Source organism: Pygoscelis adeliae, unplaced genomic scaffold, assembly GCF_000699105.1.
Source record: "Pygoscelis adeliae isolate BGI_AS28 unplaced genomic scaffold, ASM69910v1 Scaffold304, whole genome shotgun sequence".
NCBI classification, from domain to species: Eukaryota; Metazoa; Chordata; class Aves; order Sphenisciformes; family Spheniscidae; genus Pygoscelis; species Pygoscelis adeliae.
Genome location: NW_008824558.1, coordinates 1,169,037 through 1,185,844, shown reverse-complemented (window position 1 = coordinate 1,185,844; position 16,808 = coordinate 1,169,037). Strand labels below are relative to the sequence as shown.

General features: G+C 37.5%; 1 protein-coding gene across 1 annotated transcript in view; it reads left to right on the top strand.

The window, feature by feature from the left end:
* Nucleotides 1–16,808, top strand: part of SYN2 (synapsin II) — a 122,296-nt gene that overhangs the window by 62,599 nt on the left and 42,889 nt on the right. Inside the window, 2 exon segments of the mRNA XM_009322014.1 lie at nt 9,754–9,816; nt 12,258–12,400. Coding sequence (XP_009320289.1) covers nt 9,754–9,816; nt 12,258–12,400 — 206 coding nt within the window.

The following is a 16,808-nucleotide window of genomic DNA, read 5'->3' as shown; positions in this document are numbered from 1 at the left end:
ATGAATGAGGTGCATCACCCTTAGAGCTGACATGGGGAGAGGCAGCACTACCAGGTCACCTCTGCTCCATGCTTCTTTCCCGCCCTTCCTTGCTGCATCTGCTCTCTCCTCTCACCTGTCAGCCCTTTGCAGCATTGCAGGTCTGCAGGATAATCCACCAAGAGCACTACCGTTGGCTGACCTGTACTGGTATGTTATCTCCTAGCACTGCTGTCTCCCCTCTGCATTTCGTTTTCCGTAAGAGGCAGCACTGTGCACTCAGTTTATAGATTCCTGGGTACTGATCATGAGTATTTCTCTGGCAGGCTTGAGTTTGAGTCAAGGAGCGCTGAACTGTGTTGCGTAGGGATTGTCCATCCAGCTTTTTCAAAGGCTTATAAGCTATTTTAACCCTCTGTTTTGATTAAAGAAATCACAGTTAAGGTGCATTTGCCTCTCTTTGGTTACCTGGCATACCAATCAAATTAAAGCTCTACTCCTTTTATCCACTTGAGCTTTTAAATTTTTTAATGCCCATATTTCTAAAAAGATAATACAAAGCATATCAGATTCTCCTTTGGCTTGCCACTTGTGTAAAGGGGGTATAAAGCGTTACTCCGTACAGATAGAATTTTACACCTAGTTTCTTCTGTCAAGGTACAAGGCAGTGGAAAATCTGGCGCGACATCTCTGAATTGTTCTTTGTGTTTGTTGAGGATAAGAGCTGTTTAAGCATGATGTTTCTGCTTTTCTTAATGAAGAGAGGAATATGTTGAGCTACCCCTGCTGGTGATGGAGAGCTGCTGCATGGTTGAGCCCTGCCTTTATCTTGAGATTGTGTTTTCTTAAAACCAAATAGACCAGAGAAAGTACATCTTCTGCTTGTTTATTGATTTAGGACTCTTCCTGCCTGTTTCTGGGAAAGAAAAAAATGAATAAAAGGCCACCTTCATTATTTCACTTTTGATTTCCTTTCTCCAAAGTAAGCAGAGCAAAATTAGATTTAGTCTGATGCATATTCCACAAATAAATTACATGGAACTAGAGTGGTTAAATGAACTTTGCTTGGGGATTATTGGAAAGATAAATATTGAAACACTGAACTTGAGGTAAATCATGTTTATGCAACATCTGGGGTTTTTTGTCGCTACTTCCCTCCCCCCCCCGCTTTTTTTTCCTATTGTGGCTTTTCTAGTCAACTCAACCATGAAGACATTAAAGCCAGGGTGAGTACTACCTTCAAAAACTGTGTTGTCTGTATTGTTGCCAGCAGAGGGCTTTTTTTTTTGCCTTTTTTTTTTTTTTAGCAGATGATCTTTGCCTAGTTTTATTTTTATATACGGCTTTCATTATATCTTACATTACACTTTAGTTAGAAGAATTCAAAGAAAATTTACAAGAATTCAAATTATATCTCTTGGAAATAAAATAGCTTATATTATGTAACTCTCAGCGTTGTTCGAAAATACTTAAATTGCAGAAGAACTTATAAACTCTTGAGCACTTTAGTGTATGAAGCGTAAATGTTAAGGATTTATTTTAAATTAATAGACTTACAGTGAAGAAATCACAGGGTGACACTCTAGTAAACCAGACTTATGAACTCCAGAAAATTTCTGAAATAGGAAAGGATAGGTATTATTTCCATTACATATGGAAAAATATACAAACAGTAATACAGATGAAGACTGTGCTGGTTAACTGTATAGCCATCTGTTGGTTAACTAAATAACCTTCACTTCAGAATATCAAAGATGGTAAAGGTGCCTATAGGTATTGTGTAAGTATATCAAACTAGAATACTTCTTTCTACAGTAAAAAGCATGATAAGCAGATTTATGAAATCTTTATGTGGCCAGATATTAAAGATTAATACAATAAAATTATACTTATCTTTGTAAGCTCATAGGACAAAAAAAAAATCTTCAATTTTAAAACACTGATGCAGATGAAATGTTTACAAGCAATGCTAGTAATTACCCTTGCTATTGTGACGTCAAGAGAATCGTGAAAGTAACTGGCTTTTTAGATTTTCATGCTCGTCTAATTAGAAGTGTTTTGAATTGTAAGTCAGCTTTATTGTTATCAGATAACTTGAATGCATGAAATTTATAGTCTCTAGAGTATGCTGGTCAGAAATTAACTGAAATATCTGTACTCAGAATTTAACAAACGGCATTTCATTTTCAAACTTGAGCCTAGTTAAGAGTATACAGGCTTCATAGCTAGCTAAAATGAAAAATGGAAGTATTTTTAGTGACTAGTCATGGTGTTTTTATATAGAGATCTCTGGGCAGTGTTACCGTCTATAAAAATGTCCTACAGTGCCAATAACCAACAGGTTTCCTAGGCGTATATAAACAGGGATGGGGTGCATTTTAGTCACTGGACATAACAGGACCGGGTGTATACAGTTCTGTGATTTCAAAGTTGACATTTAATCAGACAATTCCTTCAAAAACTATTGTGGTAAAACTATGTCACACCCTGCAACTAACTTAGACTGCATTCGGGGGGGAGGGGGGGGAATGCAGTAGGATTTCTGACCAAGAGCCTTAGGTTTGGCTCGACTTTAGAAAAGAATAAACTGACAAGGCAGAAATATGTCTGTAAGAAGGGGATGTCAAATCTCTGATCGCTACACAAATCCTAAGGAGTGAACCTACATTCACCAGACTAATGGTGCTGCCAGCTGCCTCTAGTTACGACGTGTGTTTTGTTTCTTTATAAAACACAAGTTAAGTTTATTTTGTCAGGTTCACTGGAAGGACGTGACTCTTGTTGGTATGTTCAAGTAACGGGATTTTTTTTTCCCTGCTGCTGCTACTACGCTGGAACTGCATGCACAGTACACAAATTTCAGTTTAAAGGAAATCATAGAGAAGAATTCAGGAAGGTGAGAAGTATTAAGTACTTCTTAGTAAGAAATACTAAGGCAGTCTACTGATTCTACTTTTTATTTTTCATTAAAGTGCATTGAAAATACAGGTAGCAGTATAGTGTAAAAATAGTGCAGTTCTTCATGAGCACAACATTAGCAGATAAGTATTCATGAGCCTTATAATATCGTTAATTACCTGCTCAGAGGTCAGAGTTGTAGCATCTATTTCACTACCTTCCTTTCCACAGAGCAGTTTTTGTATTGTTCATTGGTTTGGGTTGTTTGTTGGTTGGTTTGGGTTTTTTTAAATTTCATGCCCAACTGTATCTTCTTAGTTCTTCTGCACGTACTGCATGGCAGTTCCAAAGTGGTGATTTCAACAAAACAGGCATCCTAGGCTTGGTAACAGTTGGCCTGCCATATATTGCAGACCAACGGATATACCTGGGTGTTCTGAATGATGCTAATGAATATTTTTACAAACTCTCTACATTTAGGATAACAAATGGAAGTCTTCCAGAAGGATATGGGTTCCTTCCTTTTCTCAACGAGAAAAAAATCCTCTACCAATTTTCAAGAGAAGAGGAAGGGGGAAACTGTATGTTTTATCTTTAACTGTTTTTTCTTAATTTTTGGCTGGCAGGGTATGCTTAGTTTTGAAACTGAAATACGTTCTGAACGCAGTCCATTTAGCTATTTACTACTGTGCATCTCCAGATCAGAGGTCAGGAGCTTTCAAATCTTTTTGTGTTCATGAAGTCTTCTGGAACCCATGTTTTTAAGGGTTATCTGATGTGTCAACGGCAATTCTCACAGTACTTGCTTGCTCTTTTTGAGCAGCTATATAATTTGATCGGTGTCTTTTTTAACGGTTTTAATTTGGCAGTTTTTTCTTACCTTCTAGCAAAAGCAAAGATCAGTCATTGCAGTGGTTTTGATTGGATTTTCCACATTTCCCTGTTCATTCAGTGTAATTATTAATATGTGGGATCAGGACAGAAGTTAGGCCAGCTCTAACTCTTTTATGAAAACAACATATGCAACATATTGAAAATATCTTGATATTTCAGAAGAGCAGTGCCGTATTATTTTGCAGATTTCAGGCATTTAAAATAGGTTCTGACCAGTAACTAATGAATCTTTGAACCTAATTTGTGTTTGAATCCAATTTGCAAATTATCCTAGCAACATGGAAAAGGAATGTTTGATGTAATAAGTTACAGCAACAGAAGAGCAAAAATCCAAAGCGCTTCTTCAAGCCTTCCTGAGGATGATTTGATAACTTACTGCTCCCCACACCAGCAGTTTCAAAAAGCTTTGTGGTCTCAAGCTAGCCAGCCCAACAGATGTCATGACCTGATTCTGAGAGACTTGATGACGTGAGAAACATGCTTCTGTGATATATTTCAAAATGAATTGCTGTGAATGCACACTTGCCTTAATTAGTCTTTATTGAGCAACTTCAGAACATTGGGTCAGATTTCTCCCTGGATTTAGTAATTCCATCAGTATAACTCCTGTTTGAGATAGTTCTTTGTCTATTCGTAAATCTAAATAGTTTCATTGCAACTATAATCACTTTGCTAGTTGCCTGTCAGTAGTATGGGAAACAAAAAGAGCTTCTGTTGCACTGAGACTTCACATTTATTTAAAATAACAAAAAATGGAAAATTGGAGAAATAATGTGTGTCATGAGCTCCTACTGTACTGTCTTTGCTCTTACCAAACTAACATGAACAGATCCGGTGAAAAATGAATGGCGAATCCGCGACTGTGAGAGATGTTGAGGGGTTGCTGTCTGTATTATTATCAGTAATTTGAGAGAATTAAAGAATATTACAGTTGCTGCAGGCGGTTTGAAAGTATGAGTCTCGTACATTGCCCTCCAGTTTACCTATGGAGATTGTGGAGTCGAGATCTCACGGCATTTAGGTGGTCTACCAGTGAAGCTCAAGTTTGAGCCAGTTTCTCAGCTGCTGTATTCCCATTGCAAGTATATGGCTGAAAAATCAAATCCACTCATTTTAGAAAAATCACTCATGTGAGGACTAGACCAATTAACTTCAATTGTATTCATCTAAAAAACCATATTAGGCCTGTAACGGAATCAGTTTTAGTGACATTCATACACCACCATTAAAAGAATTCTTTTCAACTGGACTGCCTTGAAAGTAATAAAATAAATGGTAGTTATGTAAAAAAACCCCTGATAGTAAAGAGTTAAGTGGCATGCAAATCAGCTCTTGAATGAAAAATACTAATTTATAGTTATTTGGATAGGGAAAAGATAGACACACTATTCAAAACATGAAGATTTTTCAGACAGGATATTGCAGTCACATTTTAAACCCATATATACTGTTGTATTTCCATTACAGATTTAATCACTTCTAATATTTAATCCCTCATTCTCCTCTGTCCTTGAACTCTTCTGCATTTAACCAAGACAGGGTTAGACTTCTAACACTTAGGCAAGTGCCCAGACTGCCAAGAGGTTTTAAAGTATTACTGCTATACTCATTAAGACTGATGTCAAACATGGATGAACTCCCAGTTTGAAGGTGCCCTGTGGTAACAACCATTAGACTTGTCTGGTCATTAAGTATGTAAATTTAACTCATGCTATTAGTATATGAGAGAAACCATTAAAACATGTCATTTCAGTAAAGCAGCTTCCATGCTAAATATTTCTGTTTGAAACTTAGGAATCTAGACTTCTGTTATCCAGATTTTAAAAGGATTCTGCTTCAAAAGATTTTTTACTACTGCCTTTTATCTGCAAAACATAATCTACTTTTTGCTCTCCTAGGGAACATATCTCAAGTTCACAGATCAAAGTAGTACCTACTACTAGTAGTACCTAGTCCTAGTCCTGGAAGTGAGCCGTGCAAGTTATTCTAAGTTAAGGTTCTGTTGAACTGAGACTTCACATTTATTTAAAAAAACAGTGTAAGAAGTTAAAAGCACAGAAATGAACGACTGACTCCATCTTTGTAGTTTTTAGGAGCTGATAAAACATTTTAATACTCAGTGACGTTGTTTTGATTAATGATATCGTATTAGCAAATATCAGTAATGTATCTCAACTGTTTCGTATATGGGGTCTTACAAAAAGCCATGAGAGTTTTTCCAGTTGCTACTAATATTTATTACCAATCCAATCGTATTCATATATAACTATGGAAAATTGTATTGCATGCTTGACAGGTATTCTGTTTTCTCTGTAATTAATCGTTTATTGCATTGTTATTTAAGTTATAATAGAAGCCCCATTTATCCTAATATTTTTTTTAATATTCAGATGTATTTCATGTATATGATATGATTGTGCAAGGGTTCATGCAGTGTAGTCCATTTCCATCTCTCATACATATGAACTTGCCAGATTTCTTAATGGGATTTCTGTTGTTGGTCTTTTCTGACTTTTTTTCCTCAGTTTTGAATTGTCACAGTAGAATTGATACTTTTCTGAATTTAAGAAAACCTTTGAAAAATAAGCAATATTTTTGTAAAATGGCCTTCCCCCCCAACAATACATTTCAAAGAAAACGTGCGATGAGTCCTATTAGTATCAGCTCTGTTTAAACTGGATCCATTGCTACCTGCTAGATCTTCTTTCAAGGTCTCTCTCTACCAAGTAACTATAACGTAAATTAAAAGGAAGCCCATGGAGTGGGTAAGTTTTCAGTGCTACTATCACAGTTGTATCGTACATAATGTTTACCCAAATGTATGAAAAGTCTTGAGACTGCCTAGTCTCTTAAAACAGGAATTAACATTAAAAACCAGACTGGGAAGAGGTGGGGGGAGGACTCAAATCAAGTTTTCTGTAATTTCAATAAGAAATTTCAGGTTTTGTTATTGCTTGACAGAACAACACCACGCACAACTGAAAGCCAGTTAGTGGTAGGGAAGCGACTGCATGATGGCACATGTCTAGTCCCCGTGTACAAAGGGAAAACTGTGGTAATTAAAGTAAGAGCAGAAATAAAGGAAATGCCGTTCAAAAAACAAAATAACAACTTCATCAGCCCTGGATTCATGGGCCTGTCACAGTGATAGATACAAACAAGAGAAGTGCTGGGATAATGTAATATTTGTCTGCCTTCTAACGCTACCTCGGGTTTTTTTGTCTGATGTTTGAAATGCAGTATTCGGCACCTTTTTTCCCTGCAACCACCTCTTCTCTTTGTCTGTGCTGGGTTGTGGTATACCACATGAAATCTTGATACCGGACTCCAGAGCAAAATGAACTCTATTGCCTTAAATGATGTTAGTACATTTTTCTGAGGGACAAAGCAGAGGTTTTTTTGTGTTTTTTGGTTGGTTGTTTGTTTTTTTTTAATTTGAGTTAGTGTTTGTTCCTGCAGCCGACAGAGGATTCCACAGCTTTGGAGTCATGGGAAGACACGTGGTCCCCTTAATTACAGGAGTGCCATCTCTATTGCTATAGTTAGAGGTCTGCCAGCATTTCCATTACAAACCCCAGTTCAGTGGTTTATAGTTCAGTCATAAAAATGTGGTGCTGCCCTTATGAATCTTGAGTCAGGCAATGATTTGTTCCTCTTGCTCCCCAGAAAAAATGTCCAAAAAAAAGTGGCTGGTTTTAAAATATGAAAGCAATAAATGACTAGATGTTGACTATACAGGACCTTCCATTCCTACAGTTTAGCAAGAACTTCATTTTTAACTTGCAGTGTAGGTGACCTTTACTGTATAACGCTTTTGCAAGTGCTTTTGGCTATTTTGAAACTAAACAGTTTTTTCATGCTTACGTGCCTTAACTTAAATTGGTTAGATTGAAAAAGATCTGTAAAAAGCGATTCAATGTATTTGGGATTTAAAGACCACCTCTTGAAATGGTTCCTAAACAAGAGTTAAATAAAAGACTTTCAAAGGATTCATAGTTATCGATTCCTACAGTGTTAGTCTAAGTACCCAGAAGTTCTGCAAAAAATACAGGTTGCCTTTACACAGGCACTGAACTGTGGCAGCTACAGTTACGCGTGTAATATAAAGCACTAAGGGATGGGTTTCAGAATGGTCTGCTTGCCTGTGGCGGTAATCCTTGATTTCAAATTTCGAGGATGCCCTGGCGGGAGATATGGATATGACATCTTTACTTAACTAAGGGAATAATTTAACTAGGGCTGCAGTAAATTTTTCATAACTGCAGGTCTTTAAATCAAATCTGGTTTTCTCCTGAAAAGACATAGCTTTGGGTTTGATGCAGAAATCAGTGAAAAACTTCCATCGCCTGTGTTGCGTAGATGACAACTGTTTTCAAAGCCTGTAGTTTCATCAGGCTTTGAAAACTCTGCTATGTTGAAGGAGCAGATACAAAGATTCCTCCTTTTTCTTCTGATCAGGCAGAGCAGAAACTGAGATTCTGTCAAAAAACAAGCAACTTGGTTTTGTTTGCTTAGATGTCCTTTATATGTTGCACCAGTATGCATTTTAGCAAAGTCCATTTAAAAAAAAAAAAAAGAAAGAAAGAAAGAGATTCCTGTATCGTACTGGGAATCTGACAGTAAGTCGTATAGACTATGAACCTTGCAGTGAATGCCCACTTGTTCTTGTGCAGATTTGGCTTTCAGTTAAGGGATTTTTAAAGCAGGCATCCTTAAAAGCATATTGAAAACAAATGTTTAAAATATAGGAAAAGTGTGTGTGAATTTTAATTAGCTCTGTAACCCTACAAATAGGTTTGGATGTTACCAAAAGCCAAATGACCTTCCTCCTTCCTTTTCTTTCGCTCTCCATCTTAACGTCAATATTTACAATCCCATGGCATTTTCCATGTAAATATCTGTTTGTGTGTTTCTGTGCAAAGCACAGTGAGATGTGTGAACTCCATTTAACCTCTTGACAATCATTTGTAAGTATTTGGAAAATAAATGTCTCATAAAATCTCTAAGAATTCTTAGTTTACTTTCTAAAGCATCAGCTTTGCCTTTGTATTTACTCTGTTAAAATTTGGTACTAAACGAAGGTTTCAGACCCCCTAACACACACTGGCCTGCCGCTGCCCAGTTTAATTATATGTTGAGGGTGTTCAGGTTTTTATTTCTAGTTATAATCCTGTTCTGTTAAGTATTTGTATTTATGCTTGGTTGAAGAGGTTCAATATAGGTACATTTTAGGTGGAAGAAAAAGAGAAAGAAGTGACAGCTGTACCCATGACTCGGAGATCTAAAACTTCTTCAAATGAATGATGGAAAAAAGCCTGGTTATTCACAGAACTTTGAGAGACAGAACCATTATCATTTGATTGAATAAAGCATATTAATATGCCTTCGCATATTTGATTTCCTAATCAATGGCTGAATTATTACTTGCATTCTCTGCAGAAGCTGGAGCCTTCCCTAGAGAACTTGGATATTCTGTAACAGAAGCTAGGATCTGCCTTTAAAGAAAGTTTTTTTGGTGAATTAGACATCATTGCTTTCATAAGTGGTCACAAAAAGAATTTACAGCCTTGCTAAATAATGGAAATCAAGGGGAAAAGGAAAAAGGTGATTAATTTGACATCATTAATGATCATAACCTTGGAGAGTGTGAGTTTATGGGTCAGAAAACACAGTAGCAAAACATAAAATAGGAAATAGCAGAAATTCAGTTTGAAAAGTGAAGTCGAAAGACATACAAAAAAGTTAAGATAAAAGTACAGCGATTGTATATATCGGGAATAATGTAGCACTCAGAAAACATACACAATAATTCATCAGAACACATAGTCTTACATAGATGAATAACATGGTCGAATAACCACGTGGCAAGAACAGCTTTGGCTGCATTATGGTCATGTTTAAATAATTTTCATAAATGACGTAGCTTAATCATTTAACTCATGGTTGCTCTCTGTAATATGTCTCTCTTGTTCTCCCCCTTAGCTAACAATGCCAACATTTCCCGTTGTTGTGAAGATTGGACATGCTCATTCAGGCATGGGAAAGGTGCAGATGCTACTTACTGCATGCTAGGAGGATGGGTGTTTGTCTAAAATAATATGCATGTTCTTTCGTTTCCTGGATATTTTAACTTCTCACTGTCCAAATTCTGTCTCGGATCCCTACCCTTGCAAATCTCTGCTTGTATATTATTCAAGAAAGCACCTCTCTTCAGGAAAGTATTAAAACGCATGACATACTTTCACACTGATGCCTTTTCAGTTTATGCGTTGTCCCATATAGGACGTTCTTTGAAACGTGCTGAGATGCTTTCTTGAAGCAGAACCTTATTTATTAATTTAGTTGACTGAACGAAACTATTTAAGAGTCAAGGTCTGTTTGCACAATCCAAATTTCTGGACCTGGGAATATAGGACGGTTTTGCCTTGGTTCTTTATTAGTTTCAGCTTGATACTGAACTTTTCTTCATTTCCTGTCTTAATGTATTCTCTGTGATTGTTTCATACCACTATATAACTGCTGCTTTCTTTCTCCAAAGTAATTGCATTTCAGTGGTGAGTACAGTTGTTTTGATATCACTTATCTCACAATGATGGTTCAATGGGATATGATTTAAATCCCGCTTTCATTGATACCAGTGAAAATTTCTAGTCCTTACAGATTAACCACTTTCTCTCACTGAAAACACTTCAGTGCTTTAAGTGCTTTAGATTTAAAAACCAATCATCAGAGAATAGTTACATTTACCATCGTGAATCTCCAAAAACTCCATGACCATAGTATTTGCCACTAGCGATAGAAATAAAAAATTGATTTAATTGTATTTTATTCAGTAATTATGCAAGTTGTACTGTTTGTTATGTTCTTTTGCCTATGACTGTTTTGCTTTATTTCGTACTTAGTAAGTTAGTGGAAATCTGGCAGCCAATGTAATTGAGAGCAGAATTAACCACTAATTACTTGAGCTGCAGTTTCTGTGGATTGCGTATGTGAATTATTAGAATGTTTCTACTGTACTTTCAATATTCACCTCTCGTTTATAGAAAAGGGAAATAATGCACAGAAATGTTCAGCATATCAAATGTCTAGAAATAAATCTAGATTTTTTTAGCTATAAAATATTTTAAATCCTTAAAGATTAAACGCCAGTCTTTTATAGTGAAATGCTTACTATCGGAGTCCAAATAAAGGTTCTCCTCGTACCCCAGTCCTCCCTAAAGGCATTGCTAGGAGTAGGGTTTCCAGTGGTCGTAATTAGACTCGCATATGCTATTAATTTTTCAGAAACTAAGTTGAAACCAGGTATCGTCTCTGGTTTTGTGGCTCTCAAACGGCAAATTACTCTGTATTGTTCTCCATTGGAGAGTTGAGAGCAAATACTTAGGCCTTACGACTTCTTTAGCTTCACCAGACCCCATTTAATATGCAAGTCCCATCTTACAGCTGTGGCACTCTGGCCCATGGGTTCCCTCTTAAGTACCACGTGACAGTGGAAGCAGACAAGACGCTGGGCTTGCCACGAGTTGCAAACTCTCTTAATATTTGATAACATGAGAAATACTAATCCCTCACCCTTCCCTCACTTTCCTCACCATTCTGAAATGTACTTTGGGTCAGTGTGTTGGAGTTTCAGTTTCCCTCTCCCATTTTCTACTAGCCCTAAGACTTTCTCTTCCAAGTCACTTTTTCTCCCACTTCAGCCGGCTTCCTTTAAGTCAACCATAGAGATGTGCCCTCCCTGTCCAAAAGTAATGCCTCTGTCCTCCATCTGTCCTCTAAAGCCGTCTTCTCCCTCTCCCCCTAAATCAATATTCCCCACTTTTCCACCTTCCTCTTATTTCAAGATGTTAAAGTTGATGGGTATAGTACCATTCACCATCTTAGCACAGTGTTCCACAACTAGGAAATCCTACTCCTAGAAAGCCTGACTCCTTGCAGAGAAGTGGGAAAAATGAGAAAAACTGGTTCTGCTGTCTTGAGCCAACCCTCTGTGCTCCATATGAATGCGCACTCATCAGGATATCGTGACCCTTCATCTCCCCCCTCCCAGGAGATACATAATGTGATAATACACAGTGGGCTCCATATGCATCCGGTTACATGAGCAATTTACAGAATCAACAAGAATTCTGTATAAATTAGTGTTGCATATTATCACACCTTGAAAAATTCTAAAGCCTGCAGATTGAAAATTAACAATCATCACTTAAAAAAAAATAATTGAAAAGCAAATAAAATTCCACTGTCTGCAAATTGCTTTCTAAAGATGAATAGGTAATATTTTGCCTAGAAAAATAGATACTTTAATGCAGGAATGTTACAGAATCTAGAAATCAGATAAAATATCCAATACTTTTTTTTATAAGCTCATGCTGGCAAAAAACATACTTCTCATGAATGCCATTTGCAACTGAATTCTACATTTTATTCCTAATTGCTCTTTTTTCTTTTGTATATGCTGTTTACTTGTGGTATGATGACTACAGATCAAGGTAGACAACCACTACGATTTTCAGGACATAGCCAGCGTGGTAGCACTTACTCAGACCTACGCCACTACTGAACCCTTCATAGACTCCAAATATGACATCAGGATCCAAAAGATAGGCAGTAACTACAAAGCATACATGTGAGCCAAAAACTTATCTTCTTTCATCCTTTTGTTTCAAAATTGATAAGCACCAATAAGATTAAGACTGTTGGATGAGTCTCTGAGCTGATGTGGTGACTCCATGCCTCCATTGTCATACTCTCTGGAAAGACAGTATTTTAGCCTTTCTAGATTTATCAAGACTTTTTTTTAAGTTGATTGTGACTGTGAAGAGGAGAATAAGACAACAGGTGAGCCTGCCAGAGTGGTTTTCCTGCTAATCTTTGTTTATTTTTTCATTTAAAGAAAGGAGCAGTTGGAAGGGGATTTGTTTTTATAGAGGACTTGTTAAATCAGATTCCTTTGTATCTTTTCACCAACTTAGGGTCAAATTTTCTTCTCCCACTAAGGATATTTAAATGGCATTCATTCACACAGACCTGAATCGTAACACTTTAATGGAACAAAGTACTCCCCTTTTAACATAACACATGTAAGAAAAATTCTAATCTTGCGATGGCCTTCACGTATATGGATGAAAATCTCTTCTAATTTTAGAATCCAGGTGCTTGTTTAAAGATCATGACTGTATGAGAGGCTAAAAGGGTGTTTCAGTTTCAGAGACAACATTAAGCTGGAGCAGCAAAACAGGTTATCATGTAGTAGTTGAGCTATGGTAACTGTATTTATGCATATTTTTACTCTATTTCAATTATCAAGCAATGTAATCTGATATACACTCGTTTCATTCATGTTTTTAAGACAAGTTAGATCATCTCATGGATTTGATCCCTCGTGCTTACAATTCTGAGGCAGGAAAAATGTAACAAAACATGGATAAAAATACACATGCATCTACATATGCACACCCACATACACATGCAAAGATATTTCTCTAGGAACTCCTGTAACATTGGAGGGATCAGAGATTTCTTGCATGTTGACATTTGTAAGGTACAGTCAAGTTCTTTATCAGTAAAAACAATTGAACTCCAAGCAAACCCTAAATACTAAGAGAAGCAAAAAGTTGGAGCTGGGTTAAGGAAAACGCGTAAAATGTTTTATAATATTAAAGACAGAGTTAGTATTAAGCGTCAAGTAACTTAGGAACAGCCAACAAGCTCTATGAGAAAGTAGAACCTTTTGCCCAGGGTTGGAGGAAGGGGCAAAATGTATCTCCTTAGGTTGATATTGGAAGGCCACATACTCTCGACTTCTCCCCTAAGACATTACTGTCACAACATCAAAACTGTATGATTAACTGCTGGCCTTTCCTGACATATGACTTGAAGGGGTATTTGAGAAAGAACATCAAAGATTAGGCCTTTCAAGAACAACTCAGTAGTCCATCTGCCTCTCAGTATTCATCTGAGGGGCCTCAAGAAAGTACCACACAGAGCTGGGTGGAAATACTGACCCATAGGTCAGCTCCGTCCAGCAGTATGGACACGCAATCCTTCTGCTTTATTTTGAACCCAGAACTATGGAAATTTTGCAAAAACAGTGGGTTGGAAGTCTGGGTTGTACATAGCGACCAAGGCAGAACACTCAAGTAGCTTGCGAGGATTGAGAGGTTTCTGGAATCCTTTGTTGGTGATTTTCAGTGTTCTTAGTGATGAAGGACAGAAAGTCTGTAATTCAAGCTCCCTACAGAATTTCAGGTGTGTTGGGCCTACCCCAGCTCTTCCTACAGGCAATAAGAATCATAAACAAATGCTTCTGAATGATACAGCTTTTAGCCCCTGACTTCTCCAGGAAAGTTAATTCCAATTCTGCTTGTTTGTCTTACATTGGTGTTCCAGACTGTTGACTTTTCCTGGCTTTAGCCCCATATCCGGAGACATCCATCCTACTTTTTCGAATAGCACTATGCTCCTACACCCCAAGGTCACCTCCCTCCTATCTGTCCAAACCGTATCTTGGTCCAGTCCCACCGCTTTCCCAGACCTCTTCTACCTTTCTGTCTCTTAGTCCTTACCCCTTATGCCTAGCCTTTTTCATTGCCCCAGGTTCTCCATGCCCCTTTTATTCTACTCAGTGCCATTCAGCAGCCTTGTTCTCCCTCTACTTCCAGTCGCCAGTCAGCCTTCTTTCTCTATTTCAGACCTTTTCATACAACTACTTCTGTCTGTTCGAGGCGAGGATAGTACTTTTCTCTCTTGGTGCTTTGACAGGCAGCTTTCTTGTGTTGTGCTACCCATCTCTCCCCTCCTCTGTTGTTTATAATAAACAGAGTCGATTTGTCTCTGTCTTACAGCTCCCAGGTGGCAGAGTCTTAGGAATAAGGCCCAGCTCTTAATGGTTGTGACACACCACCAGATACCAGCAGTCAGATGCAGTATGGGTAACTCGACGGTTCATTGCCTATGGTAGAAATTGGACCACTACGTTTCATAGGAGAGCGCCCTACGTTTTTTTTCTTTGACTTGAAATTTAAATGCTGTTCGGTCTCTAGAATAATTTTGGAAGAGTAAGCCATGGTAAATTTATCATTTTCAAACATAAATGTTTCTTCTTCACAGAAGAAGCAGTTGGCCTAAGGGACAGCAAAAATAAGTTAAAATGACAGCCTGTTCCTCCTACCTTTTATTTATTTTTAAGTTTCTTCTCAGAAACTATGGGTTCATCCAAATGCTAAAAGCCTAGCAATCATTTTTTCTCTAGATTCTTTCATACAGTTAAATCACACAAAAAAAAGAAATACCCATCCATTGTTACAAAGCGTCATGAAAAGGAGAAGATTTACCAAATGTCTGAAAAATTCTTCATATGCATACATATACATTATGTCAGTAGAATATTGCTTTACAGCTGGTTCTCATTTTGTTGCGTGACACAGGAACAGAGTACTCAGAGAGCCACCACAAAAAATACCAGCTGAACATTTGTTTTTGTAGTTTAAAGAGAGTTATTAAGAGCTTCAGTTTTATAATTCTGTGGGAAATTGTGGTATAAGTGGATCCATGACTCACAAAACACTGGTGCTTATCATCTGTCAGTAGAGATTATAGCCAAAATGCAACATTGGATCCCTCCAAATACCACAGCTCCTCAAAACGTTTCGTGACGCATACTTAACTACCCTTGGTACCACTACAGAATTCATCTGACTTCAAGGAAATGGAGTTAAAAGGGTCACACACAATGAAGAAAAACAGAAATACAAAAACACCACATCTAATCTCCTCTCCAGAAGCAATACTCTGAATCCATAACTTAATGTACTTTGATCAAAAGGTCAATAAAACAAAAGTAGAGCACATCAACCAAAGAAAGACAGTGCTATAGAATCAGACCACTAAGCAGGCTATCTACACAAGAATTGTAGGTAGACATTTCTACATATTTTCCTGATGACAAGTCCCTGTCCAGCCAGTTTGGATTGCGTACTTTAAATGGTACTAAATAAAGCAGAAAGATGTTTGAAAAGGGAAAGCTCAAGTAACTATGAATTGTTTATACTAATCATCATTCCTTTTCCCCCAATTTTAAAACAGTTCTTCCTTCTTTGCAAAGACCAAATCAGGTGAAAACATGTTAAGCCTAAGTGTAAAGCACTCAAAAGTGTTAGGAGTTGTTTTCTATATCATTCAGTATTTAGTAAAAGAGGAGGAAATAACGATGTGAAAGACCCTTAGCAATTATCAGAACGGAAGTGAAGAAGGGTGGGAAACCTACATATTTCAGTAGAGGAACTCATAGATCAATTACAGAAATCACATCTAAGGTTTAAAGTGCCAGATGGTCTGGTGGGGTACTTTGGTATCATTTAACCATGGTCTAATGGAACAGCCCTGTTGTTTTGGAGTTGTTCTGTGTGACAGACCTAGCATCGGCGGCTCCAGCCCACCAGCTATTGAGATTACACCAGTTAGGTCTGTGTCCATAGCATTCCCCTCAGTCCACATCTGGTCCCTACAGCATCATTACACCCAGCCAAGCATCCAGTCGTGAGACTGCTGCGGGTTCTGTAGGGGACCATTCACGCTGTGGAGTGAAAGCATGGCTTAAAGCAAACCATCTCTTCTCCTCTAGTCAGTAGTGCTGAGATTACAACAGTGCAGCTGAGGATCGTGATCTAAATACTTCCTAAAAGTCTTCAGGGCAATTTTTTTTTTCTGATTTGGTCATATCTCTCCTCCTAAAAGATGCCTTAGATAGTACATGCTAATGAATGCCTTTGAGAAGTCTGCAATAGAGCTGAATTGTGATTTGTGAGAAGCATTATCTCTCTGATGCAGAATATGTGTGTAGAGTAGTAATGAACTTAAAATTTTTAATTTAGAAGTACACACATATTAATAAATATCACTTCAAAAATGAGGCAGAAATCACAAAATAGCCTTATTACTGGGCGAAGTTACCTTACACACAGCACTCATCATGCACCTTGCCCTTTCACTAGTCTCTCCCGCATCAACAATGAATGTGGCACCTTACAAGAACT